This window comes from Magnolia sinica, chromosome 4, assembly GCF_029962835.1.
Source record: "Magnolia sinica isolate HGM2019 chromosome 4, MsV1, whole genome shotgun sequence".
Classification (NCBI taxonomy): domain Eukaryota; kingdom Viridiplantae; phylum Streptophyta; class Magnoliopsida; order Magnoliales; family Magnoliaceae; genus Magnolia; species Magnolia sinica.
The window spans coordinates 104,427,372-104,454,265 of record NC_080576.1 but is presented as its reverse complement, the minus strand read 5'-3'; the positions used below and the strand labels follow the sequence as shown (position 1 = coordinate 104,454,265).

The following is a 26,894-nucleotide window of genomic DNA, read 5'->3' as shown; positions in this document are numbered from 1 at the left end:
GCAATTTATAGTCCACCTGGCAAATGGTTGGACTTGAGACATTCTGTCCAGCTGGTCATGCGATTAAGTAGGCAGGAGGAGCTGGAACAGAACTCTTCAGTTCAGTGAATTACAACAAACATAAAAAGGCAAACCGGCATTCAGTTTTCGCAGGGTATACCAAACCCAGATGTGCAACTAACCAAAACTCACCTAGTTGCACAACGATTAGGTTCCTGGCCTTGTTGGGATTTTTAGCCCACAGGTGACCACTCAACTGATCATCATCCAACTAGGTGAGGTTTTTATTACCAGTCATGCAACTGGGCCATGCATGCCCCATTCAGAATTTTTTCCTTTCATACACTTCTAAATCAGGGAAAATTGGGAACCAGAAAGTGAAGCAATGGAGACTTACCTGTGGGTTGCGGAAATGAAACATGGCAGCTTTCCTATCAAACATCAGCCCTCAGATGTAATATGACAGAAGTTTTCTTTGATTGATAACAAAACAAATATATAACATGGAGGTGTTGCGAACCTGCCCACATTTGCCTCCAAAAGAATGCATCACAAACTTGTATCAGAGCTCGTGGCCTTTTTTAAGTGCTTGTCAACCCCGCAAACTGGACAACCCCAATTCCAATCTTACAACTGAACAATGTCGACTGCCAACCCCAACCCAAACACTCACCGTTACAAGTCCCGAGCTCTGCTACACCCACATGCACCTCCATGAACAGCCACACGTACCATCTTGGCAGTTAATCAGGTGGTCCCCACCATCATGGGCCACACATAAGAAACCAATTGAGAGCTTGAAAGAATGCCAGGGGTCTGTATTCAATTTACATGTGTGGTTCATCTAATGTGTTGATTTTTTATTTTTTATTTCTTTCGATGGGCTTTTTTTTTTTTCATGGTGTGGCCACCTGATGCATGCCCACTGTCCCCCAAAACGATGTCCCACACCCATGCCAGGTTGGAATGTGTTGCCATGTGTGGGGGTGCATGTGGGATAAGCAGAACTCTAAAAACCCATTAGTTCCCTTCTCCACCCATTCAAGTATACAACCACCGATGAAGACTTCAAGCGTCATAGGCATTCCCGGCGTGCAGAAAATGGGTGGAAGAGAATGAAACCAACTGTAGATTCATCTGCAAAAACTGCCTGTCTAAACAAGTCGATGTTGCCGAAAGCCCTTTGGGAAATGAGGCTGCATCAGCCGCACATACAAACCGTTCATCGCTAATAGTGAATCATGGGTCCCCTGCTCAACGATTCGACCACCATTGAGAACTACAATATTGTCCACATGTCTCATCATCGCTGCTCGGTGTGCGATGAGAATGGTTGTCTTGTTCCCCATGATCAGCGTATCAAGGGCCTCCTGGACAACCCGGCTCGACTCGGACTCAATAGCGGAACTTGCCTCATCTAATAACAAGATGGGCGCATTCTTCAGCACAACCCGAGCAATTGCAATCCTCTGCTTCTGTCCCGGTGTCAGATCCACACCCCGCATGCCTATGTGTGTGTCGTAACCATTAGGCAAGCTGCTAATGAAGTGGTGGGCATTCGCTATTCTCGCTGCCTCTTTCATCTCGGCTTCAGTTGCATTATGCCTTGCATATATTATGTTCTCCCTTATGGTCGTCGAAAAGATGATAGGTTCCTGCTGAACCAGGCCCAGGTGGTTCCTCAACCACCTTAAGTTGAACATATTCAGATCTCGACCATCCAGCAAAACCTGCCCAGCAACTGGATCATAGAACCTCTCTATCAAAGCAATTATCGTGCTCTTTCCAGACCCTGAAACACCCACCACGGCTACAGTTTGCCCACCGTTAATTTTAAGACTGAAATTGCTCAATACCATCACATCTGGACGAGTTGGATAACAGAAATCTACATTCTTCAGCTCGAGGCTTCCATAGACGTTAGGTGGTTTAAGGCCAGTGTGGTCATCTGGGTCTATCTTTGGGACACGATCTATGATTTCAAATACTGATATGAGCGATTTCCTCCGTTTGAGTATGTATGGTGCAAGACCGAATGGCTCCACAAGTGCAAAAGTTGCAAAAGAAAACACCATGTACTCTTTGAGCGCTGTCTGGAGGCTCAGATTGTGCTTTTTCACAGAGACAGCTGCGAACCAGAGGAGGAGGGCATTGCAAGCAAAAAGCAGGAACTGTGAGAAGCCGAAGGCAAAACCGATAGCCATTCCGTGTAGGAAACTCTGCTTGAAAATTTTCACAAGCTGCAGTCTGTACAGCTCCATGACTTTGTTACCAGCACAGAATGCGACGACAGTGTAGATGTTTCGAACAGCATCCTCGAGGACCAAAGAGGCCTTCCTGTGCATCTCCTGAATGCCTCTTGAGAAACCAGCAAGCCACAGCTTCTGCAGATGCCACATGTACCATTGTTCAGCATTCAAGGAAAAATGGTCACATGCAAGAAAGATGCCAAGGATATCCAGGTGAAGAGGATTGAAGGTTTTCTTTCAAGGAACACACCAAGGTGACAATTGTGTCCAAGATCATGCTGTTTCGCAGTTGTGGAACATGGCCTAGTCTAAAAGATGAACAGGTCTAATTGTCAGTGGGCCACATGTGCATGTCGAATACAGACTGTTGATCATTTTCCAACTGTCCATTTCTTCATGCATCTGCACCCCACCTGATGAGTCAAGCATGTTCACAGTGTACCTCACCAGATGAATGCGCATATGTGCTGTGAGAAAAAATATCAGTCCTCACGCTGATCTCATAGCAATTTTCTGATATCCAATGGTTCATTTTATAAACAATTAAACTTTATTAAATGAGAAAAGAAGGGACAAGGCAAGGCTCAAGGAGAGGTAGCAAGATTCCAATGATGACATGATACAAAGATGCATTCAACATGATGAATATTTCATAAGCTAAATGCAGTATTTATTCATGTTGCTTCCATTACAGAAGCATGAAGTTGTAAAATTGATAGAAGTACATGTTTGGAAACAAAACAAACAATAACATAGAAAATAAAACAAAGAATACTTCCAGATGCCATAAACAATATCCACGTACACATGTTTTACAAAAAGCAGTCATAAAACAAGAATGGTGATAAGGCTTAGATGATGATGATGATGATTTGCTAAGCCTGTAAGTAAATAAGAAGAATCCAAACATTCTAATTAGCAAACAACTGAGAAGAAACAAGCAACAATAAGTACACCAGCACATTAAAATCTATTATAATCACTGCCCCCTCTCCCACCATATCGGACACCTCATTGGTGGATATTAAAAAACTTCAGAAGGTCAAAGACTTGTATCTTTAAAACTCGTCATCCAAGTGACAAAAAGGGGCTGTCTTCCCCTTTAATACATCCATGATAGGGCAAAACAGTTAATTACCAGGAGATTCTAAACAGCATGGCAAGCACAAGGCTGGAAAAACATGGACTCATGCACGAACCTGCCTAAGGGGATAAGATTGAGATTCAAAATAGGTTGGAAAGCACAAAGGCTGGCAAAGCATGGACTCATGCATGAACCTGCCTAAGGGGATAAGGTTATGGCTCTGTCATGTTTGTGTCCAGGTTCCACATTCAGTACTTGAAATGAATCCAATCAGGTCCAGGTACTCACTGGGTCTCAGGGTCATAGCTTCAGTCAGGGTTGCTACCCATCGGATCCTAGTCCAGGTACATGCGGGATACACATTGGGTCATAGAGTCCTAGCGTCAGGTTGGGTTCCAGTAAGTTGGTCATTTATTTATTATTATTTTTTATTTTTTAATTTAAAGGTTGAGTTCTCTTAATTGTTAAGTTTGCTGCTCTCTTAGATGCAACTGCCAATTGTTCGTTGTCCTTCCGGGTAATAGTCGAAAGCACAAAATTTGGGTTCTGGAAAGGTTGGGTGATGCAGGACAATTAACCACTTGCTCTAAAAGCCCGAATTGTTAGAGTATGGCGAATTAATCCCTTCATCTCATAGCCCAGGCCCCATGTCTTATGGGTTAGGACCTCGGCCGAACCCCCGTTATGGGTCCCAAATCACATGGGTACCGACTCACACGGGCTGCCCACCCCAAGTGTGTCCCTGTATCCCACAGGCTAACCCACTCGAGCCCGGTGTGAAATGCGCATTAATCACCCCTGGTGAGGAGTCTCGAACATGAGACCTCCCCCATGGGCGGAGTGTGTCCTTACACCCCACAGGCGACCCCACTCGAGCCTGATGTGAAAATGCCCCTGTATTAATCACCCCCGGTGAGGAGTCTCGAACACAAGACCTCCCGCTCTGATACCAATTTGATGCAAGACAATTAACCACTTGCTCTAAAAGCTCAAACTGTTAGAGTATGACGAATTAATCAATTTATCTCATAGCCCAGGCCCCACATTTCATAGGTTAGGACCTTGGCCGAACCCCCGTCGTGGGCCCCAAATCACATGGGTACCGCCTCACACGGGTCACCCACCCCGAGTGTCCCCACATCCCACAGGCTACCCCACTTGTGCTCGGTGTGAAATGCGCATTAATCACCCCCGATGAGGAGTTTCGAACACGATACCTCCCCCATGGGCCCCGCCCACCCCAAGTGTGCCCCTGCATCCACAGGCGACCCCACTCGAGCCCGGTGTGAAAATGCCCCTGCATTATTGGGTTCTCTTAATTGTTAAGTTTGCTGCTCCCTTAAACACAACTGTCAATTGTTCGTTGTCCTTCCGTTTCTGTTACTTGTTTGCTGCTCCATCCCTCCCTCCCTCCCTCCTCTGTTCCCAAGATCCTTTTCTCCTTGCAGAGTGCTCCCCAATCCTCAAGCCACTGCAATTAATATAGTTCTCTTGAAAAGAATGGATATTTATCCATTTACAAAGCTACAGACAACCTTCTCTACAGCACAAAAACCCATCTTCATTGCCCAAATATAACTGACCAAAAAAAAAAAAAACAGAATCCAATCCTATCAATCTTCTTTTTTCTCACTTCAAACAACATCCCCACTAGAAACCCACCCCTAAAACCCAAAACCGCAATCAAAACCTTTCACCTAAGCAGATTAAAATGTTTTCTTACAACAAAAGGCATGTTTTTCACTCAATTGATCCACCACTGGCACTCTTCTAACCTTCTCTATACACTATGAAAAACCCATCTCAAAAAGGGCAAAGAACCCACATCACTAAATCCACTCCTCTCTCACTTCAAAAGCACCTCCTCTAAAATCTAAAACCCAGAATAAAAAACCTTTCATTTTAGTTGGTTTTGGCATTCATCTCAAACACAACCCATGGTTGTATATCTTCCAATCTAGTACAAAGACACGCTTTCTATAAACTCCCAAAAACAAAAACAAGAGAAAAAAATAATTAAAAAAAATAAATAATCAAAACAACTGTGATCACCATATCCTCTCAAGATCACCTCCTGCCCTTGCCTTCCTTCCATCCAAAAATCCAATCTCTGGGACCAAAAACAAAGACTAAAAAACCTCTCATTTCCAAAGATAAAAATGATCCACATCACCAAATCCTCCCAACATCATCTCCCCCCGTTTTCAAAACCTTCCATGAATAAAACCTGTCTCTAAAACTAAAAACTTCAAAAACCTCTCAATTCCAAAAATCAAAACAACCCACATTACCAAATCCTCTCGAGACATCTTCCCCCGTTTTCAAACCTTCCATACCAAACCCACCTCCTAAACCAAAAATCATATTACAAAATTTAACTGGATACTCAGGTACCCATTGGATACCCAATTACGTGCTTGGCCCAACCCGATTTTTAAATTGGCCTAAGGTGGTAAACCCAAACCTGGTTTCTAAACCTTTCGAAAAATTGGACAAATACCAGGTTAAGTTGGGTTGGGTCCCTCATGAACCTGCAGATACAGTTACCCATTGACACCGCAGCTAGCGAGCCTCATGGAAATTCCTAGACATGCATTTAAATTAATGTCAATTTGCATTAAATAGGCTTCCTGGAGAATTGCACTAATGCCTCTATTTTGTTTCCTTACTGAGCATAGATCCATTTAGTTTATTTGTTGAATAGTGAAATTTATTCGCGATATTATTTGGTAAAGAGCAAAGTCAAGGAAAATAATAGAAGAAGATTAGAGATATCACCATGCAAAGACATGGTTTAAATCGTTGTTAGGAACCGGTCAGTGATCTCATAAGCCTTGGATGAAAACAAGAGACATTTAGCTGGCTAGACAAATGTGCAATCTCTTCAATAATACTCACCAACTTCCAAGGGCCAAGACTCCCATTCGATTCCACAGGGTAACATTTAAGAATCACCTTCAACAAATGATAACCTAGTAACTTATCATAAAATCTTAGCCTTCCAAGAGCGCTTGGTTTTGTGGAGTCTTTGATCCAAGGAATCCGAGAAGCTAATTTTAGTTCTCCTTTTATTATTCCCCGATACTACTGCTAAGAAGGTGACCTTGGAATCCGAGAAGCTAATTTTAGTTCTCCTTTTATTATTCCCCGATACTACTGCTAAGAAGGTGACCCAAGGTCACCACTCAAACCCCTAACTTGAGCTTAGGAGAGAGCCTTGTAACCGTCCCTTTTCTTTCTCCACCTTCAGTCTGCACTTCCGATGCCTTTATATCTTAAATTTCTTTAAAGCCATTACTCATGGATAACCTCATTTTGGTTTAATCTGCTTTCTAGCAATTATATCATCATTGGAGGAGAGGAACTATAGAAGATTTAACAGCTGTGTGAAAATGAAAGAACTGGAAGTCAAGTGTATTCTAGGCAAAATCTTTAAAAGAATTTGCAGATCTGATGATGAATGTGGTCTATAGCAGCAAGGGTCTCTTTGCACTATAGATTTGGGCGTGTTCTTTTATTCAGTTGTATTTTGTTTTCACTCTGGGATTTCCCTCAATAAAATTATACAAATACAAAAGGTCCTTTAGTTTTGCTTGGCAGATTACCTGGGACCAAATCCTTGAACAAAGGCGAGAGGTGTCTTTGATTTTTTTTTTTTTCTTGAATGATAGAGTTGTCTTTGTAATGTACCACACGGATTTCTAAGAGTAACTTTTAGATAGCGATACTTACCAAAAGTAATACATCAAATTATTTTCTTCCTTGTAAAACCTCCCTCCTACTAGAGCCACAGTCACACATATGCACACACTATTCCAAATGAAATGTACATGGAAGAAGCCACTAATAACGCTGAGAAGATTCTCAGGAAGCAGATTCAAAGGCTTAACCTTGCCTGAAGTGCCTATTGGAGACATGTCAAAGTATGGTACCACCAGTGTTCGAAATATCGGTATCGCACAATGTATCGCACCCTTGGGATACAGATACGTATCGGTTATCGCACGGGATATATCGTTTGTATCGCATAGTTTATCGCACTTTTTGCGAAACATGGGGAAACATTGGGAAAATGGTTAAATTTTTAATGAAACTTTAGGGATTGTTAAAAAGGCCCTTAATACACACTTTTAAATCATAACATCTCAAAATAAAGATGCACATAATAAATTTCCTTTGTATAGGGTCCTAAGTTATGTGATGTTTAACTAAACTAACGCAACTATATTTAAATTGAAAAGCATGATATTTATAAATATATCATAGTCATGTATGAAAGCATAACCAATTCCTTGCACGACACCTATGTACAATGGCTTTCACCTCTTGTAGGTTGCGTGTGGTAGGCGGATTAGCTACTGATAGGCTGAGACGTAGCTAGCCCCTACAGAAGTGATGTGACCAAGTTCTGTGGGACCCGCCATGATATATTTGTTGTATCCGCACCGTTCATTCATTTGAAGATATCAATTTAGGGCAGGAGCCAAAGAATGAGTCAAATCCAAGGCTTAAATGGACCCCACCATAGAACACAGTGGAGAGAGTGACGCCCACCATTAAAATTTTCTAAGGCCCAGAAAACAGTGGATTTGACTCATTCTTTGTCTCATGCCTTAAAATGATATACTTAAATGTATGGACGGTGTAGATACAACACATACATCATGGTGGGCCCCACAGAACTTGGTGCGTCACTTCAGTAGGCAGTCTGGCTACGCAGCCCGTCAGTCTTGTGCGCGGGGAGACGGATTGGCTACTCCCCCTGACACCGGCCTCATGGCTGATGGTTGGTGCTTTGTGGGCCTCACCATAATGTATTTGTTTCATCCATTCCGTTCATCCATTTCTACAGATCATTTTAGGGGTTGATACAATAAATCATAGGGATGTAAATTGAAGGTGGACCACACCAAAGGAAAACAATAATGATTAGATATCCACCATTAAAATCCTCCTAAGGCCCACTGTACTGTTTATTTGACATCCAATCTGTTGATTGGGTCCTAAATACCCAGATGAAGGGAAAAAATAAATATCAGGTTGTTCCAAAGCTTTTATGGCTCCCACAACGTTTTTAATGGTCAACGTCCATTCAACATTGTTTCTTGTAATGTGGTCCACTTGAGTTGTGGAGATGGTTCAATTTAGGGCTCAACGCTTGAAACGATTAGTAAAAACGGATGGACGGCGTGGATAAACCACGTCTAATCACGGTGGGCCAATTGAGTTTACTCAGTAAGATAAGAGCGTACTGAGTACGCATTTGAACATGAATACCCGTCAGTGACGAAGGCACGAGACGTCACCAAGTTATGTGGGTCCGACCATGATGTATTTTTTCTATCTACACTGTCCATACATTTGAAGAGATCATTTTATAGCATGAGCCAAAAAATGGGTCAGATCCAGAGCTCGAGTGGACCCCACCATAGAAATCAGTGGAGAAAGGTTTCAACGGTGGAAAGCATTTACCCCATCGGCGGGGAAGCGGATTGCGTACTGAGTAACTCAGTATGCTAAGCGTGCTGAGTAAACTCTGTGGGATCCACTGTGATTTATCTATTTGATCCACACCATCCATCCATTTTAAAAGTTAATTTCAGTTCCATATACCAAAAAAAAATTATATCCAAAGATCAAGTAGACCACACCACAGGAAATAGTGTGAAATGAGTGTCTACCATTGAAAATTTCTAGGGGCCACCGAAGTTTTGGATAAAGCTGATATTTTTTATTTCACTTCATCCAAGTCTTTTTTATCTTATGAACATGGTGGATGAGAAATAAATATCACTTTGGGCACTAGAAAGATTTCAACGGTTGAAATCACTATTCAACACTGTTTCCAGTGGTATGGTTCACTTGGGCTTTGTATATGCTTTAATTTTAGGCTCACTGTATAAAATTATGTGAAAAAACTTATGGACGGATTGGATAAACAGCATACATTCAAGGTGGACCCAATTGAGTTTACTCAGTAAGATAAAAGCGTACTGAGTAACTAGTACGCAATCCTATCTCCATCCGCCGAATCGGATTGTGCACTGTGTACTGAGTAAACTCTGTGGGGCCCACTGTCATTCATGCATTTTATCAAATCCGGCCATCCATTTTATCATATAATTTCAGGCTTTTTAAAGAAAAATTAATCATATCCACAGCTCAAGTGGACCACACCACCTGAAAAAGTTTGAATCGAAGTCTACCGTTGAAAAGTTCTTGGGGGCCCACAGAAGTTTTAGATCAAGATGATATTTGTTTTTTCCAATCATACATGTCTTTGTGATATTATGAATAGTTTGGATGACAAATAAACATCATTGGGGCCTTATAAATATTTCAACGGTGGAAATCAATACTTCCATTGTTTCCTTTGGTATGGTCTACTGGAGATTTTGATATACTTTATTTTTGGGGTCAACCCCTAAAATGATCTGGAAAAACTGATGGACGGCGTAGATGAACTATGTACCAAACAATGGGCCCTACAGAGTTTACTCAGTATTTTCCCATCCGCCCCTCTTTTCACTTTCCCTCTTCATTTTAGGGTTCGTCCCCTCAAATCTCTCCATCCACACAGTCCGATCCAGTTCGTCCCCTCAAATCTCATTCCGGAAGGTCGATCCAACCTGATTCCTCGCCGGAATCTCCGAGAAAGAGGGAAGATGAAGAAAATGGGAAGAAAATCGCACTTACCTATCGAATGGCCCACCTCCGATCACCGCTACAGCCAGGTACTCTTTGATTTCTTTTTTTTTTTTTCTAATTCAATTTTTTTTTTTGATTTTCCATTGCTCGGAGCCGATATTGTCGATATATCGTGCGATATCAACGATAATATCGGCTGATATCTAGATTTGGGATTTTTTGGTATGTTCCGGAGGTTATCATGAGTATATCGTCTCGCAGTGGTGCGATACCGATAATATCGGCCGATAGTATCGATATTTGAAACACTGGGTACCACTAATCGATGATCCCACTAAAAACATTTTATTTATTTATTTAAGAGGCGAGTGACACTTGCATGGATACACAAGGATTCAAACATTGTATTCTAAATAACATGCTTTACCTTTAAAAAATGCAAATTTTAATCACAACACAAAACAGGGCTGCATAATGGAAATGGATATTAAATGAAGCTCTTGGCATGCAATCATTTTGTAGAAGAGGGACAGCAGTCACTGATTCATAAAAACATCTAATGAGCAAATCTTTTGATTGATGAAACTTTTGCATTCGGCATCAATACGAGAGGAATCCTGCAATTGCATTCATGCCTGAAATATTTATTTGCAGAAAGGCATACACAGACAAGTACAAATGCAAACCTGAGCAATAGCAGAAACTGTAAGAATAGGTAGGGTGGCCAAAGCAACAGCTGCCAATCGCCATTGTAGAAGCATCCCAATGAGAAGAGCCACAATTACAGCAGCAGTGTCTTGGATAAATATAGAAAGCCGGTTACTAAAAGCAGCACGAACAAATGTGGCATCATTTGCCAAGCGAACTGATAATGTGTCTGCACTGTTCTCCTCTTCATCAAACCATCCAACTTCATTCCGCAACATGGCTGAAAGGAGACATACACAGAAGAGCATATAAATAAAGTAATAGAAGTTATAAGTTGAGCAAACACATGGTACATAAATAGCGCCATCTACCTGAAAACATCATTCTCCTAACTCGCTCAGTCATTTTCTCCCCCATGATACCAAAATAGAAGTGCTGCAGAAAATTGGCAACAACTGTCACAACACCCATGCATGCAATGATCAGGCACCACCTATCCACATCCAGGCGTAAGTGATGATGACTAGATCTATAATATGCCTCCACGATCAGTGCGAGAATGTAAGCAAGAAGGGGATTAAAAGAACCAAATACAGCTGCACCAATGCTTCCGAGAAGAGCATAGAACCACTCCGCAAAGCTGAGTTCTGTAAGCCTCCAAAAGGAAGGAGGTTTCTGATCTTGCAAATCCTTCGAGTCCCGTTGTCTCAGAGGGATTTCATCAAATTGATAGAGGGTTCGACTAAAGGTCTTTGAATGCGAGCGCTCATTTTTAGGATCAGAGGTCAAAAGGGGTGATATTGGTGACTCAGGGTCTGAAGCATTTGATGTTTGATGATGTAAAGAATGGACCTCGATTTTGGGTAACTCAGGCAGTTTCAATTCTAAGCTATCCTGCCTCTTCATGGACAGTGCTTTTTCTGGTGCATCTAAGGGCATCCCATTTTCAAACATTTGCTCTGAAGGCGGGCTCTGACCCCTCGATGATTCATGTGAGTTAAAATTAGCATCCTGCTGCCGAAATGCATGGACAGCCTGCACCCTCTGCAGAGATGGCGACTTGATCAGCTTTGGAGAAGATGACTCTTGGAAGTTGTGACTTGCTGATGAATCCTTTTCAATTTGGAAAGTTGAAGTCTCTTTATTGGTCCTTCTTGGCATCCTGGAACCATACACTAAACATCAACAAAAAATTTTTACAGCCGCCAATAAAATCCTTACAGTGGATAATCTAAAGGAGAGGAAGATAGAGTTGGCTAATATGTATGTTATGCGTAGACCAAGTGAGGAATCAGTGGACCATCCATCTTTGCATTGCCAGGCAGCAGGAGTATTTGGTACCACTACTTTAAGCAGTTCAGAATCGGCTGGGTGATGAATGGATCCCTGTATGAGGTCATAGCTGGGTGGACCTCCGGCCTGTTCCCTGAGTGTGGTAAGAGAATTTGGGCACTGATCCCATTTGCAATTGTATGGGGGATTTGGAAAGAGAGGAATGAAAGAATTTTCACAGATAAAGCTATATAAAATGCAGCTCTCGCTCTCACTCTCTTTTTCTATTGTCTCCATGGTGTTGGGATGGGTCATTGATACCCCTGACTTCTCAGGTTCCCCTGTTGCATAGAGGTGAATGGTATTAAGTGGTTTTTGGGTGAACCATTAAGAGAAAGGACCTGGGATCCATAGTTGTTTTGTGAGCATATCTTGTAGTGGAGTGATGATGGCTTCACCTTCCACACTTGTTTTTTTATTACCATTTAGATTGCTTTAACGAAATTGTCATCTTATAATAAAAATAAATAAATAAATAAAATCATCCAATTAAAGCTAAAGATAAAGCCTACGGTAAAAAATAATGAGCGCCGGGTCAGGAAAATGCAGTATTGGATGATTTTGACCAGCAGTGTATTATATACATAGACCATGAGCTTGCTACCAATGATGTTTTGCACAGAGAGTTCCTGGTTTCAAAATCTGATAGATTCAGCATGAACTTTTCAGCAATAACATTACAAATCCAAAAAGAAGAAAACAGCGACAAAATGATGTTACAAAGAAAACAAACACTGAATAAGTTTGAAAATATTAAAGTTCTTAACACATTTAAATTCCTCAAAATCAAAGAACAAGTAAGGGCATCTAGAGTTTGAATGTGAGAGAATCTTGACATGGATTGTGATGTTCTTTCGTACTTTTATGATACAATAATATCAGCGTTTTGCAGGCCCTGGAGTCTAGTGCACAACTTACCTCTTAGGAAGTTTTGCTGCTTCTTCACATTTAAGGAGCTCTGCATATAGGCCATCCAGGGTCAGTAATTCATCATGCGTACCCATTTCAACAAGTTGGCCTTCCTCCATCACAGCTATAAAGTCAGCATTCCTTATAAGGCTCAGCCGCCGAGCTATTATGATGGTCGAGCGTCCCAACATGAGGATATCCAGAGCCTCCTGAACAGCTCTTTCCGCCTCAAAATCAAGGCCACCAGTGACCTCGTCAAGCAGAAGAATGGATGGATCTGAAAGCACTGCCCTGGCAACAGAAAGTTTTATCTTTTGCTCTTCAGTTAGTGCCAAACCAGCCCTGCCCACCTGAAATTTACAAGATCGAATAACTAACAGAAAAGGAACTAGGGATGGGGAAAAAATCAACACTCCATTCATCAATTACTTCAAGCACAAGATCATAATTGGACCTGTGTCTCATATCCTTTATCAAGTGAGCTGATAAATGCATGTGCATGTGCTTTCTTTGCTGCTTCTTCTATCTGATCCAAAGTAGCAGTTGGCCGTCCATAAGCAACGTTATCCCTGATGCTCAAACTAAGCAGGGCAGGTTCCTGGGTGACCAGTCCTATTTGGCTTCTCAACCATTCTAGTTTCAAGTTCTTAATGTTCTCCCCATCCAAAAGAACTTCTCCTGCACGACAAGTAGAAACCATATTTGACTCCGGAAACAAATAGTATCTCTCCAAACAAATGACATGCTGAAGAAAGGCAAAAGACAAGGGATCTCCCCAGACTGGAGGAAATAATGTAGTCATAATACCTAATGTAGGATCATAGAAACGCTCCATGAGAGGGATTATACTGCTTTTTCCTGAACCATTCCTGCCAACAAGTGCTACAGTCTTTCTTGCAGGTACAGTGAGATAAAACCCACTTAAGATAGGGATTTCAGGACGAGATAGGTAGCTGAAATATACATTCCGAAACTCGATGTTTCCTTGCACTAAGGATAGAGTATTCCCATCTTGATTAATGGTAGAGGTTGAACGGCTTATCATTTCAAATAGTCTATAAGCAGCAATCCTCCCTTGCTCAAATGAATAGAAGTTTGTCGCTGCTTGATTAAGCCCACTACAGAAGATAACAGAGTGCGATCAAGAAAAACGGTAGAAATACAAGAGAATATAAAAGATAAAGAGTAAAAAGAGAGTACTCACAGGCCACTCAGAATAACAGCAAAGAGAGCTGTTATAATTTCACCACCATTGGCTTTTTCACGAGTAACCAGGAACCTTCCAACCCAAAGTTGCAAAGCACATGAACAGATAGCAAGTCCATATGTAAACCCAAGCCCAAGTCCTTGCACAAGACTTATCAATATACCATATCTCAGTGTTGCTTGAAGCGAAGTAGCATAAGAATATTTCGCCAATGTCTCATTCGTGAATGCATATAATGTCCTGATGTAAGAGATTGCCTATATCAGCAAAACATAAATAAATGTTCAGTTCCAAGCAACGGATATGGCTCGATTTACCAGAATCAAAATGCAGCCAATTTATGGACTTGGTTAGCCTAACAGTTTCCAGTCAAAATATGTTACCATCATTCACGTCATAAAATATTCTCCATATTGTCAGCAACAAGTATTTAAAGCGCATCTAAGTAGGATGACCAGATTGTCAACAGTGCAAGTTGGCACCATTGGGATTCCAAATCATTTCAATGTATCCCTGAAGGAAATGACTAAAGACAGTATCTATCAACCTAAGTGGGCCCAAGTAAAAGTTCAGTAGAATAATAATTGGAAAACTGCATAAGCAAGTGCTCAAGAAGAAAACAGCTCAGAAGAAAACAAGGGTAACTAGATAAGTTATGTTGTGTCCTCTTTCATCTTTGTGATCAAGCAATATGACTTTACAACAAATATTTAAAGCCACTTTGAAAACAAGTATCTTAGTAGGCCCAAGTAAAAGATCAGTAGCATATTAGTAAGTCCAGTTTGAAAAGCTATGAAATAGTCCAGGTCTCTTAAGCAAGGCAGACAACTGAAACCAAAATTTAAAATGACTTCAACAGGTTTATATAGGTCTAAGCTGGTACTATAATGAGATAAATCCCCTCAGCTAATCATAGCACAACTCTTGGGACAAAGACTGTGTAAAAGGAAAAAGAAAAATCAACTTCACAGTAATCTAGGTCCTATTTGGATTGCGAATTACATCAGTAATGTATTGTAAAAGCGCCATCATTACGATTTTACAACATTTGATTAATCTTGTAATTCGGCGGTCAATTGCAGATGTAACAGGACACGGGTAAAGGAATTTGTAATGACTACAAATTTACATTGTATTGCAGTGAAAATCTCCTATCCAAACACCCACATCAGTGTTTTCTCTATGACTTGACATCGAAGTAATGTAAAAGTATCATCATGATTTTACCATGCCTATCCAAACATGGGAATTGTCAGTCCAATTATCTATTTTCAGGGGACAGGTACTGTAATTGTATCATTACACTTTTGCATCAAATTACTGATGTAATTAGCAATCCAAACAGGGCCTTAGTTGAACCACCTACTTTTTGACAAGGTTAGGAAAAACGAAAATATCAGGAAAAAAATACAGAATCCCCGAGACACTTAAAAGAAATCCAGACATATGAGCATGTGTGCATGCAGGATTCATGTGCAGTGAACAGGTTTCAGTACCACCAGTACATGTGCATTCAGCATTAAGCACTGGTTCCCAGTGATCTTTTATTGGTTCATTTGTTCCCAATGATGCCTGGCCCCAATGAATTTTAGTAACATACATTTTATGGTCCCAATCAATGCATTTGTGTACTGAAATGGAGAACTGAGCCTAATCTTATGGCCATATCTCTTTAGTTAACTTACTGAAAACCATAGAACATCATACGGTGGATAAGGATTCAGGAAACAGCCAAGCATTTGCAACTGTAGATGATCATTTTAAAAAAAAGTTATGGTAGATAATCATTTCTCAAAAGAAAATCTAATAGATAATTGCTCTAACGGTAAGGGTACAGTGATAAACATCCTTGATGTTTTCTTTCAATTTAACGCAGTCACTTAAATGCAAGCATGTTAGTTGGGATAAGGCTTAGATGATGATGATTGATGATGATGATGATATGTCATTTTAATGCAAGCATGTTTCGTAAAATTCGGTTGATTGATCAACATGTTCTTATAAGGAATCAGATGGCAACCTGACGCAGGACAGCCCTAATTATGATGCATGCTCATGGACATAATTAAACAGCGGAAATAAAAGGAATAAATGATCTAAAATTCTAACAGTAATCATCATAACTGAGAAAATTATAAAGGAAACATGCAATGTAGCGGGCCATCACTACAACCATGTATTATGGAATTCAATTACTACTTAGGTTGGATCCGGCGAGGGATGAAACCTCCCGATCTTGCATGGTCACACCCAATCGATCAATGAAGATCACTAGTTCGAAGAACCAAGAAGTTTCTCAGATTAGGGATTTGAGAATTTGGGGGTTTAAGGTTTAGATCGGTTCTCAAGATTTTGATCGAAGAAGGATTAGCCAAAACTGAAAAATAGAAGGAAGAAAATTATTACCTTGAAGAAGTTGGAGGGGCACAAGAAGAAATTAGAAGAAGAAGATCGAGGGAAGAGAAGAAGCACCATTAGAGAGAAGAGAGGAAGGAGGCAACCAAAGGGTTTGCTTTTCATTAATCAATAGTTGAAATTCGAGTTTAGGGCTTTAGCCTACTTAAATAAGCAAATAAAGACATAAAATTACTAAAATACCCCTAAAATAAGCAAATAAAGACATAAAATTACTAAAAGACCCCTAACTAAGTCAAAAACGCGCAAATAACATAAGTACGGGAAAGTTTGGGCGCTCTGTCTTCTTTCTCCAATCTTCCTTCACATGTGTCTTCCCTGAGTGGGGTCTTCTATATGTTCAATCACATGTGAAAGATCTTTAGCTCCTCAATAGTCGCCTATCCATAAGGACGGCACTTGTGGTTGGCGCTTTCTTCGTTGGTACACCTTGAATGCGCTTGTGTCCGCATCAATTCCCCTCGGGTGAGAAAAACTCGACTCAGACGAGTTGAAACTTTTGTAGCGCTCGAGTAGATCTGGATCAATACCCTGCAATGCGTCGCCCGATAGCCACGTAGATTCAGACGATGGTTTGTTCTTCCACTTGACAAGATACCTTTGGAAACCCCCATCTCTCGTGGATACTATCTCGTCATCCAAGATTTCCTCAATTGCTTCTTTATGGGTAATAGGTGGAGGAGGGGGTAGAAGGGGTTGGGTAGCAAACTCAGACAAAGGCCATGAAAGGGAAAATGTATCAACAATGGGAGTATGGGCACGGACTAGATCTTCCACATTAAAAGTTGGATTAATGCTCATTTCAGGTGGAAGGTCAACCCGATATGCGTTGGACCCAACCTTTTGTAATATCTTGAATGGTCCAGCACTACGCGCTTGTAATTTCTTTGCAGATCCTTGAGAGAATCACTCTGGCCTTATTCGCACCATTACATAGTCTCCTTCTTGAAATTCTTGCATTCTACGATGAGAATCAGCTGAAACTTTATAATCATCATTGCTTTTATTTAACCGCTGTCTAATATGTGTATGCAAATCATGAATATAGCGTGCGAATGCATCGGCTGACTCAGAAGACCTTTGGGTAACAGACATAGGTAAGACATCTATGGGCATTCTAGGTTTATAACCACTTACAATTTCAAAAGGACTCAACCATGTAGATCTATTAACTGACCCATTATAAGCAAGTTCAGCAGTTGGTAAAATTAAGTCCCAAGTCTTAACATGTACACCCACTAGACAACGTAGAAGATTTCCAAGGCTACGGTTTACCACTTCAGTTTGACCATCTGTTTGTGGGTGGTAAGCAGTAGAAAATTGCAAACGAGTTCCCATAATGTGCCACAGTGTCTTCCAAAAATAGCTAGTAAATCGAACATCACGATCAGACACTATGGTTTTAGGTAACCCATGGAGATGCACCACACCATCAAAAAAGAGACGAGCAACATGAGACGCATCTGACGTCTTCGAACATGCGAGGAAATGCGCCATTTTAGAAAAACGGTCCACAACGACAAAAACGGAATCGTGCTTTTTTATAGTCTTGGGAAGCCCGAGCACGAAGTCCATACTAATGTCCTGCCACGGAGCATGTGGCACTGGCAATGGCGTGTACAGCCCGGTATTTTGCTTTCTTTGCTTTGCCAGCTGACATGTTCGACATTGCCCTAAAACTTTGGCTACGTCTCGCTTGATGCTTGGCCGATAGAAACGATCTTCCACGAGGGCAATGGTCTTATCACGACCAAAATGGCCAGTTATCCCTCCTGAATGAAGCTCCCAGATGAGGAATTCACGAAGGGACATACGGGGAATACAAAGTCTCTCCCTTAAAAAGAAAGCCATCTTTAAGAACATATTCACCCATAATATGCTGGTCATTAGAGAGCGACGCGTAAGTACCCCCAAAATCAGGACATATGGGGTATTCATATTTCAGTTGCTCAAATCCGACTACCTCTACACTCAAGGAGTTGAGCAACGCCACTCTCCTACTAAGGGCATCCGCTGGTTTGTTTTCAACCTCGGCCTTGTGTTTCAAAACAAACGAATATTCCTGAAGAAACGCTACCCACTTGGCATGCCTTGGGTTGAGTTTCTTCTGAGAATGCAAATATCTCAAAGCCTCATGGTCAGAAAACAAAACGAATTCTTACGGTAGGAGGTAGTGTCGTCAATGTCTCAGGGTTTGGACTACCGCATAAAATTCTTTGTCGTAAGTGGAGTATTTTTGTTTTGCCTCATTCAATTTCTCACTGAAATAGGCCACTGGGTGTCCTTCCTGACTCAACACTCCACCTATACCGACACCAGACGCATCGCACGCTACTACAAAAACTTCAGAAAAGTCAGGTAGACGCATGACAAGAGCTTCCACCATCTTGCCCTTAATTTCTTTAAAAGCCTTGACGGCGGCTTTAGACCACACGAACTCTCCCTTTTTCATGCACTCAGTAATGGGAGCCATGATCGTGCTAAAACCCCTAATGAACCAACGATAAAAAGTTGCTAGGCCGTGAAAACTTCGCACCTCATGAATGTTCCTTGGTTCTGGCCACTCAACTATAGCCCTGACTTTTTCAGGGTCTGCGCGCATCCCTTCAGATGACACTATAAATCCTAAGAACACAACTTGGCTAGACATGAATACACATTTCTTAAGATTAACGTACAACTTTTCCTTCATAAGGACACTATAGACCTTCTTTAAATGTTCAAGGTGTGATTCCTTAGTGGTACTATAAATAAGAATATCGTCAAAGTACACCACTAGGAATTTTTCCATGAACGACCTCAAAGCTTGTGTCATCACCCGCATGAAAGTACTGGGTGCGTTAGTCAAGCCGAAGGGCATGACCAACCACTCATACAACTCATCTTTCGTCTTAAACGCCGTCTTCCACTCATCTCCTGGACGTATACGGATTTGGTGATATCCACTCTTGAGGTCTATCTTAGAGAATATAGTAGACCTGGCCAACATGTCAAGCATATCATCAAGTCTAGGTATAGGGAACATATACTTGACAGTAATTTTGTTTATGGCACGGCTGTCCATACACATGCGCCACGTGCCGTCTCTCTTTGGCGTCAACAATGCAGGCACGGCACACGGGCTCATACTCTCTTAAATGAAACCCTTTTGCAGAAGCTCATCAACTTGCTTCTTCAACTCTGCATGCGCTGCAGGGTTCATCCTGTAGTGAGGAAGGTTAGGTAGAGTAGACCCTGGGACAAGATCAATGGCATGCTGTATGTCTCTCATAGGTGGCAACTCATTCGGTAAGTCTTCAGGAAATACATCACTGTATTCCTTCAGGACTGAGGTCACCTCACGGGGCAACTCTGATGGAACCTCAGGTGTAATTTCTCTAGCCACAAGGGCATACACCATAGAATCCTCCTTAGCCTCTTTTTCAAACTCTCTTGCACTGATTATATGTAAAGACTTAGGTTTGGATTTCTCCATTTCTCTAGGCTCACTTGCCTTCTCATCCTTCTTATTCCCTAGTGTATTCTCAGGTGGCAAGGGATTAAGTTTGATCTTTTTACCATTATACATAAAAGTACACGCATTCGAACGGCCAAAAATCGTGACATCATTATCGAATAGCCATGGTCTACCTAGGATAACATGTCCTACATCCATAGGTAAAACATCACACCACAGGGACTCTTTGTATGACCCAAACTCGATGGGGACTAGACATTGCTGGGTGACAGGTAGGGATGTCTTGTCAACCCAAGAAACTTTATACGGGTCTGGATGAGGTGTGGATTTCAGTTTTAAGCGATCTAAGGTGCTAGTGGAAATCACATTCTAACAACTTCCACTGTCCACTATCACCTTACAATTCTTTTCACCACACTTGGCAATAGTGTAGAAGATAGTGCTTCGACGCCAGTCAGCACTACTTTTAGACTGAGCTAACACACGCCTGACTACTGCAAGCGTTGCTTCTCCATCCACTTCTTTTTCATCAGTAAGTCCTCCTTGAGGGTGATACTCTTCAACTTCATAATCACCCTGGTCATCTCCACCCTCGTGGGACTCGCCTATAACTAAGGCTCTCCCACGGCTCTTCGTAGGACACTGATTAAACATGTGGCCAAGGTTGCCACACTCATAGCACCTCACTTGGCTCATGTTACTAGGACCGGCACCAAGAACCCCTTTGCCCTTTGTCCTCCCTAGGCCTAGGCGGAATGGTTGCCTGTGCCCTAGGTTGATTACCAATATTAGGTCTAGTTCCTTGGGAACTAAATCTAGCACTGGAGTCTCGGAACTCAAAACGACAAACGACAGGAGCCTTCAGATATTGCTCTAACTCCTGCACGACTTGATATGCTTCATCTAAGTTCGTTAAGGGCTGAGTAATAAGCTCGCGCTGAAGATCCGCACAAAGGCCCGTCTTAAAAAGCGAGAGCGTTACTAGAGGGTCTTCTCGGATATCACATCGCATCACATACTCTTCAAATTTAGCGATGTAGTCAGCGGCAGACATTGACCCTTGGCGTAAGGATTGCCACTGGTCAAGGAGCTTCTGCCAGTATGAGAGAGGAAGGTACTTCTCCTTCAACTTCTCTTTCATCTCATACCAATGTGTGATAGAGGCTCTACCAACTCTCTCTATCCTACGCTCGGTGTTGGTCCAGAAGAGCTTGGCTTGATCCACAAGCTTCATCTTAGCAAACCGCATTTGACGATTTTCTGACATGCCATACCACTCAAAGTAGTGGTCCATGTCAGCAACCCAGTTAAGGAATGCCTTGGGATCCAAGCGCCCATCAAAACTCGGGGCCTCAACTCTCACACTCTTCATCGCACGCTCATCTGGATCATAGCGGTCTTGATGACCACATGTGGCTCATGCCTCTCGCACCACACCACGACCGTTACCACGATCTCTATCCTCACTACCACCACGTGTGGCAGTGCGTTCTTCAATGATTCCTTCCACTTGGGAGTGCGCATCTTCCCCTACAGTGGGGTTTTCCTTTTGGGACGCCTCTAGTTACTCCACCTTAGTCATGGTAGTGGTAATTTGGTTCTCAAGGCGGGCAAACTCACGCCTTTGACCCGCTTCTAGGGCGGTTATCTTTTGTATCAATTGAGCAAGTTGCTCAGATAACTGCTCGTTATTCATGGTAGGTTGAAGTCCGAAACCTCTACCTCTTCTCGTGGGCATACAATGAAGACTTGAACCAAACTCTACCTAACTAGACTACTAGGTGTTATGACTTTCAAGATGAATGCGATGAATGCAAAACTACTATGAACTGACACTTAAGTTGAAACAGGAAACAACTCAAATCTGAAAATTTTCCAGATTAGGAACTTTCTAAAATTGAAAACTTTCTAAAGTTGGAACTTTCCTAAGTTACACTTAAAAATCAAAACCCTAATTTGATAACTCGATCTAAACAAAAACCATGCAAACCCAGGCTTTGATACCAAATTTGACGCAGGACAGCCCTAATTATGATGCATGCTCATGGACATAATTAAACAGCGGAAATAAAAGGAATAAATGATCTAAAATTCTAACAGTAATCATCATAACTGAGAAAATCATAAAGGAAACATGCAATGGAGCGGGCCATCACTACAACCATGTATTATGGAATTCAATTACTACTTAGGTTGGATCCGGGAAGGGATGAAATCTCCCGATCTTGCATGGTCACACCCAATCGATCAATGAAGATCACTAGTCCGAAGAACCAAGAAGTTTCTCGGATTAAGGATTTGAGAATTTTGGGGTTTAGGGTTTATATCGGTTCTCAAGATTTTGATCGAAGAAGGATTAGCCAAAACTGAAAAATAGAAGGAAGAAAATTATTACCTTGAAGAAGTTGGAGGGGCACAAGAAGAAATTAGAAGAAGAATATCGAGGGAAGAGAAGAAGCACCATTAGAGAGAAGAGAGGAAGGAGGCAACCAAAGGGTTTGTTTTTCATTAATCAATAGTTGAAATTCGAGTTTAGGGCTTTAGCCCACTTAAATAAGCAAATAAAGACATAAAATTACTAAAATACCCCTAGAATAAGCAAATAAAGACATAAAATTACTAAAAGACCCTTAACTAAGTCAAAAACGCGCAAATAACACAAGTACGGGAAAGTTTGGGCGCTCGGTCTTCTTTCTCGAATCTTCCTTCACATGTGTCTTCCCTGAGTGGGGTCTTCTATATGTCCAATCACATGTGAAAGGTCTTCAGCTCCTCAATAGTCGCCTATCCATAAGGACGACACTTGTGGTTGGTGCTTTCTTCGTTGGTATACCTTGAATGCGCTTGTGTCCGCATCACAACCACCATCTTACTATTGTTGAATGGAATATTGACAAGAGAGACATTTTTTGTCTACTCAAAAATTACAATGATGATCAGTTAAATAAGTGAAGATGAGTGACCTGCTCAGCAATGCTTGCTGCCTCAGCATATGCATCTTGAATATTTTCAGCAAGCCTGTGCAGAAATATGTTTGATATTCCTCCCGCAGCAACAATGAATGGCCCAGTGGCTAAGGTTAGGAGAGCAATCTGCCAGCAGTTGATCAGCCCAATGACAAGACCACCAAAAAATGTTGCCATGTTATGAATATAGTTACCAACCTGTTACATAGAGAACCCATTATCAGAGGTACCATTGATGCATCTTCATGAAGTGAATTGACAGGAACCAACAAATGAAACAAAAGGTTCTTAGGTTGCACGAAGCAACATTTAAGTCTGAAACGTACTTTCTCACTGAGAGCAGATTGAATGAGAAGCACATCACTCAATACTTGACTCACGATGTCCCCGTTGTTCCCATATGTGTCAAAAAAACTCATGTCCTGATTTAGCAATACTTGGACATACTTCGATCTGATGACTGCAGTCTGCCTCTCTCCAGTAAGAATCCAGCATGAAACCTCTATTAGAGGGACTAAGTCAGAACCCAAAGTTGAAATTGCACATCAACTGTGACATAAACAATGTTACAATGAATTAAGAACTATGATTGCATGAGTTGATCTTACCTATCCATCCAGCAGCAAAAACGCCTGAGGCTATGTAAACAATGTACAAAGCATGCTGCAGAATAAACAATATATTAGAATCAGAATGTACTGCAGTTCTGTGGACTCTTACAGAAAGGTGACTGCAAAAAACAAGAATTCTAAGACCATCACAAAAGAACCTTGAGTTGTGTATAATTATCAGAAAAGGACAAAACCCTGTTAGCTTTATGTTTGATACAATCACATTATCAAATGTTTTATGATTTAATCAAGAGAAGTACTACTGTGAATAGGACTTTATAGAGTTCCATGAAGTTCCTATCCGGTACACCTGGCAAACATGTATGCTGATTAGGACTGTTGGTCTGGAGGACCAACACTGGATGAGCTTTAGACCCAATTGTTGTGGGTTCTGCTCATAGAGCGTGGGTCATTTTTTATTTTTTTATTTTCTTTTTTGATTTAACCATTCATATTGTAAGGTAACTGACCAGATGACTGCCATAGTCTAATTTGCTTTGAATTTTGGGACATGGACCCCCATAAAATCAAGGCTCATGAAACCCGTATGCAACTTCCATGTGCATGATAGAGATGTTTTGGAATGCTCCATAAGTGTGACTCACAATAGCATTCTCTTTCATGAATATACCATTGAAAGATGAAGGTTCACAACAAAATGAATATAAAGCTAAGAGGACAATTTTCAAAGCTACACTAACATGACATTGTGACTTTATAAAATATATACTTAAATGTATCAGATATTATCGAATCCACCATTTCTATTTTCCTTCAGTGATGGATGGCTATGAAAATGAGATCAATAGTTGAAAGAGACTCATCATCTGAAATGTGACTTTTGAAATCTCCAGTTCATGACTGAAAGAAAATGAAATAGAAGCTCAAAAAGCAAACTCAAAGATGAAAGAAGGCTTGGAATGATCTCATTAAGGAAGCCAAAAGTAAAGAAGTCACCCACTCCTTAAAAGTTAGGGGACTAAAAATAACCAACACCAAGCTCTCTATAATAACTGTATTCCAATGGGCTATTTACATGCATGGAGTTATCAGTGAGCCTGCCCTTAGTGCCCCACACCCTGTATTAGCTCTATGGCTAGGGGGAGAAAGAGCTGAAGGACCTAGTTACAATTTTATTTTATTTTATATATATATATATATATGGATAATGAATTTTATTGAAACGAGAAAAAGGAAACAATATAACAAAGGGCAGAGAGGCCAAACACATGGCAGATAACTATACAATAGCAAACTCAAGCCCTTAGATCATAAGATAGAAACCCATCTCCTATCCCTTGTGGATGATACTGATGGAATCCCTGGTAGCTCCTTTCACAAGTGTTATCTGCTTCTGAGTTCATTTCATGATGGACATGGGAGAAAGAAACATTGATGGAGGTACATAAACCAATAACCTCCTCAATGAGATCTGACATCCTTCCCTGGCACCAACCAACCAATTGGACCCACTTAATACCATTGCTAGAGCCGCCTTCAATAATGACTGGGCTGAGATTTTGGTTAACATTACCATGAGAGAGAGAGAGAGAGAGAGAGAGAGAGAGAGAGAGAGAGAAATTTTGGTATTAACCGATACAGCGCCTCGGTGATAAGATGATAAGAACACAGTTATCTTTCATCAAAATGGTGAATGCTGGAAGAAGATCGAATGAAATTTCCAAGCTCATGTTGGAAGGTGAATTGCTAGAAGAAACAACAGAGATCAAGCAAGTTGTGGTGGATTTCTATCAGAAGCTAATACAAAAATGTAGTCCTACGTGGAGCGAAGTTGGTATCTCTTTGTGCAATCAGTGCACACAGTGTGGAATGGCTTGAGAGAGAGAGAGAGAGAGAGAGAGAGAGAGAGAGTTCAATGGCCAGGTGGGATCGGTTGTTTTTATTTGGGAAGAGATAAGGCTCGGGGACTGGATGGACTCTCTTTTGCATTTTGTTAGGAATTTTGGGACATAATTAAGGTTGATCTCATGGAAGCAATGAGGGAGTTTCATGCGTGTGCTAGGCTATGTAAAGGTGTGAACACGAAATGATACCTAAGAGTTGTAAGTTATAAACCAGTATAATTGATCAGAAACTCTTCAAAAATAAAATAATAAAACAGTTTCACAAGTAGTTTGTATAAAGATTAGAGTGAAATCTTTAGTCAATAGGCTCCAAAGTTGTTTACATGAGTCACCAAAGTTGTTTACATGAGTCATTTTGCCATTCCTAGGAGTACAAAGAAGTGGAATTTTATTTATTTATTATTATTTTTTTTTTTGGGGGGGTTCTCATTGCAAATGAGTTTTTGCATTCTATGGATTTAATGAAGGAGTGGGAATTATGTGTAAGATCGACATGGAGAAAGTATATGACTCTGGGATTTTGGTGGATTACATGTGTTCATGTTTGGGCTTTAAAGAGGGGTGGATTGTCGTTCAACTAGGCCTAGCAACAGGGGTCGTGGGGCTGCTTCAGGCCCAGATTTTGAATAGGTCGAGCCAGACCTAATCAAAATATTGATTTTGTGACGCAGGACAGCCCTAATTATGATGCATGCTCATGGAGATAATTAAACAGCGGAAATAAAAGGAATAAATGATCTAAAATTCTAACAATAATCATCATAACTGAGAAAATCATAAAGGAAACATGCAATGGAGCGGGCCATCACTACAACCATGGAGTATGGAATTCAATTACTACTTAGGTTGGATCCGGCGAGGGATGAGACCTCCCGATCTTGCATGGTCACACCCAATCGATCAACGAAGATCACTAGTCCGAAGAACCAAGAAGTTTCTCGGATTAGGGATTTGAGAATTTGGGGATTTAGGGTTTAGATCGGTTCTCAAGATTTTGATCGAAGAAGAATTAGCCAAAACTGAAAAATAGAAGGAAGAAAGTTATTACCTTGAGGAAGTTAGAGGGGCACAAGAAGAAATTAGAAGAAGAAGATCAAGGGGAGAGAAGAAGCACCATTAGAGAGAAGAGAGGAAGGAGGCAACCAAAGGGTTTGCTTTTCATTAATCAATAGTTGAAATTCGTGTTTAGGGCTTTACCCCACTTAAATAAGCAAATAAAGACATAAAATTACTAAAATACCCCTAGGATAAGCAAATAAAGATATAAGATTACTAAAAGACCCCTAACTAAGTCAAAAAACGTGCAAATAACATAAGTATGGGAAAGTTTGGGCGCTCGGTCTTCTTTCTCCAATCTTCCTTCACATGTGTCTTCCCTAAGTGGGGTCTTCTATACGTCCAATCACATGTGAAAGGTCTTCAGCTCCTCGATATTCGCCTATCCACAAGGACGGCACTTGTAGTTGGCGCTTTCTTCGTTAGTACACCTTGAATGCACCTGTG

At 41.1% G+C, this 26,894-nt stretch overlaps 1 protein-coding gene across 2 annotated transcripts in view; it reads right to left on the bottom strand.

Annotated features, from left to right (window-relative positions):
- Positions 1–460: 460 nt before the first annotated feature.
- LOC131243603 (ABC transporter B family member 20-like) overlaps positions 461–26,894 on the bottom strand; it is a 36,808-nt gene continuing 10,374 nt past the window's right edge. Inside the window, exons 2-11 of one of the 2 annotated variants that reach the window (XM_058243081.1) lie at positions 23,524–23,578; positions 23,242–23,417; positions 22,913–23,113; positions 14,075–14,334; positions 13,678–13,988; positions 13,325–13,548; positions 12,880–13,220; positions 11,001–11,791; positions 10,668–10,909; positions 461–2,384 (exon numbers count right to left, since the gene is read on the bottom strand). In XM_058243081.1, the coding sequence (XP_058099064.1) occupies positions 1,155–2,384; positions 10,668–10,909; positions 11,001–11,791; positions 12,880–13,220; positions 13,325–13,548; positions 13,678–13,988; positions 14,075–14,334; positions 22,913–23,113; positions 23,242–23,417; positions 23,524–23,578 (3,831 nt within the window). In that variant the 3' untranslated portion in view covers positions 461–1,154. Of the gene's footprint in view, positions 2,385–10,667; positions 10,910–11,000; positions 11,792–12,879; positions 13,221–13,324; positions 13,549–13,677; positions 13,989–14,074; positions 14,335–22,912; positions 23,114–23,241; positions 23,418–23,523; positions 23,579–26,894 lie in introns of those variants that run through there. The other variant, XM_058243082.1, reaches the window with a different exon arrangement.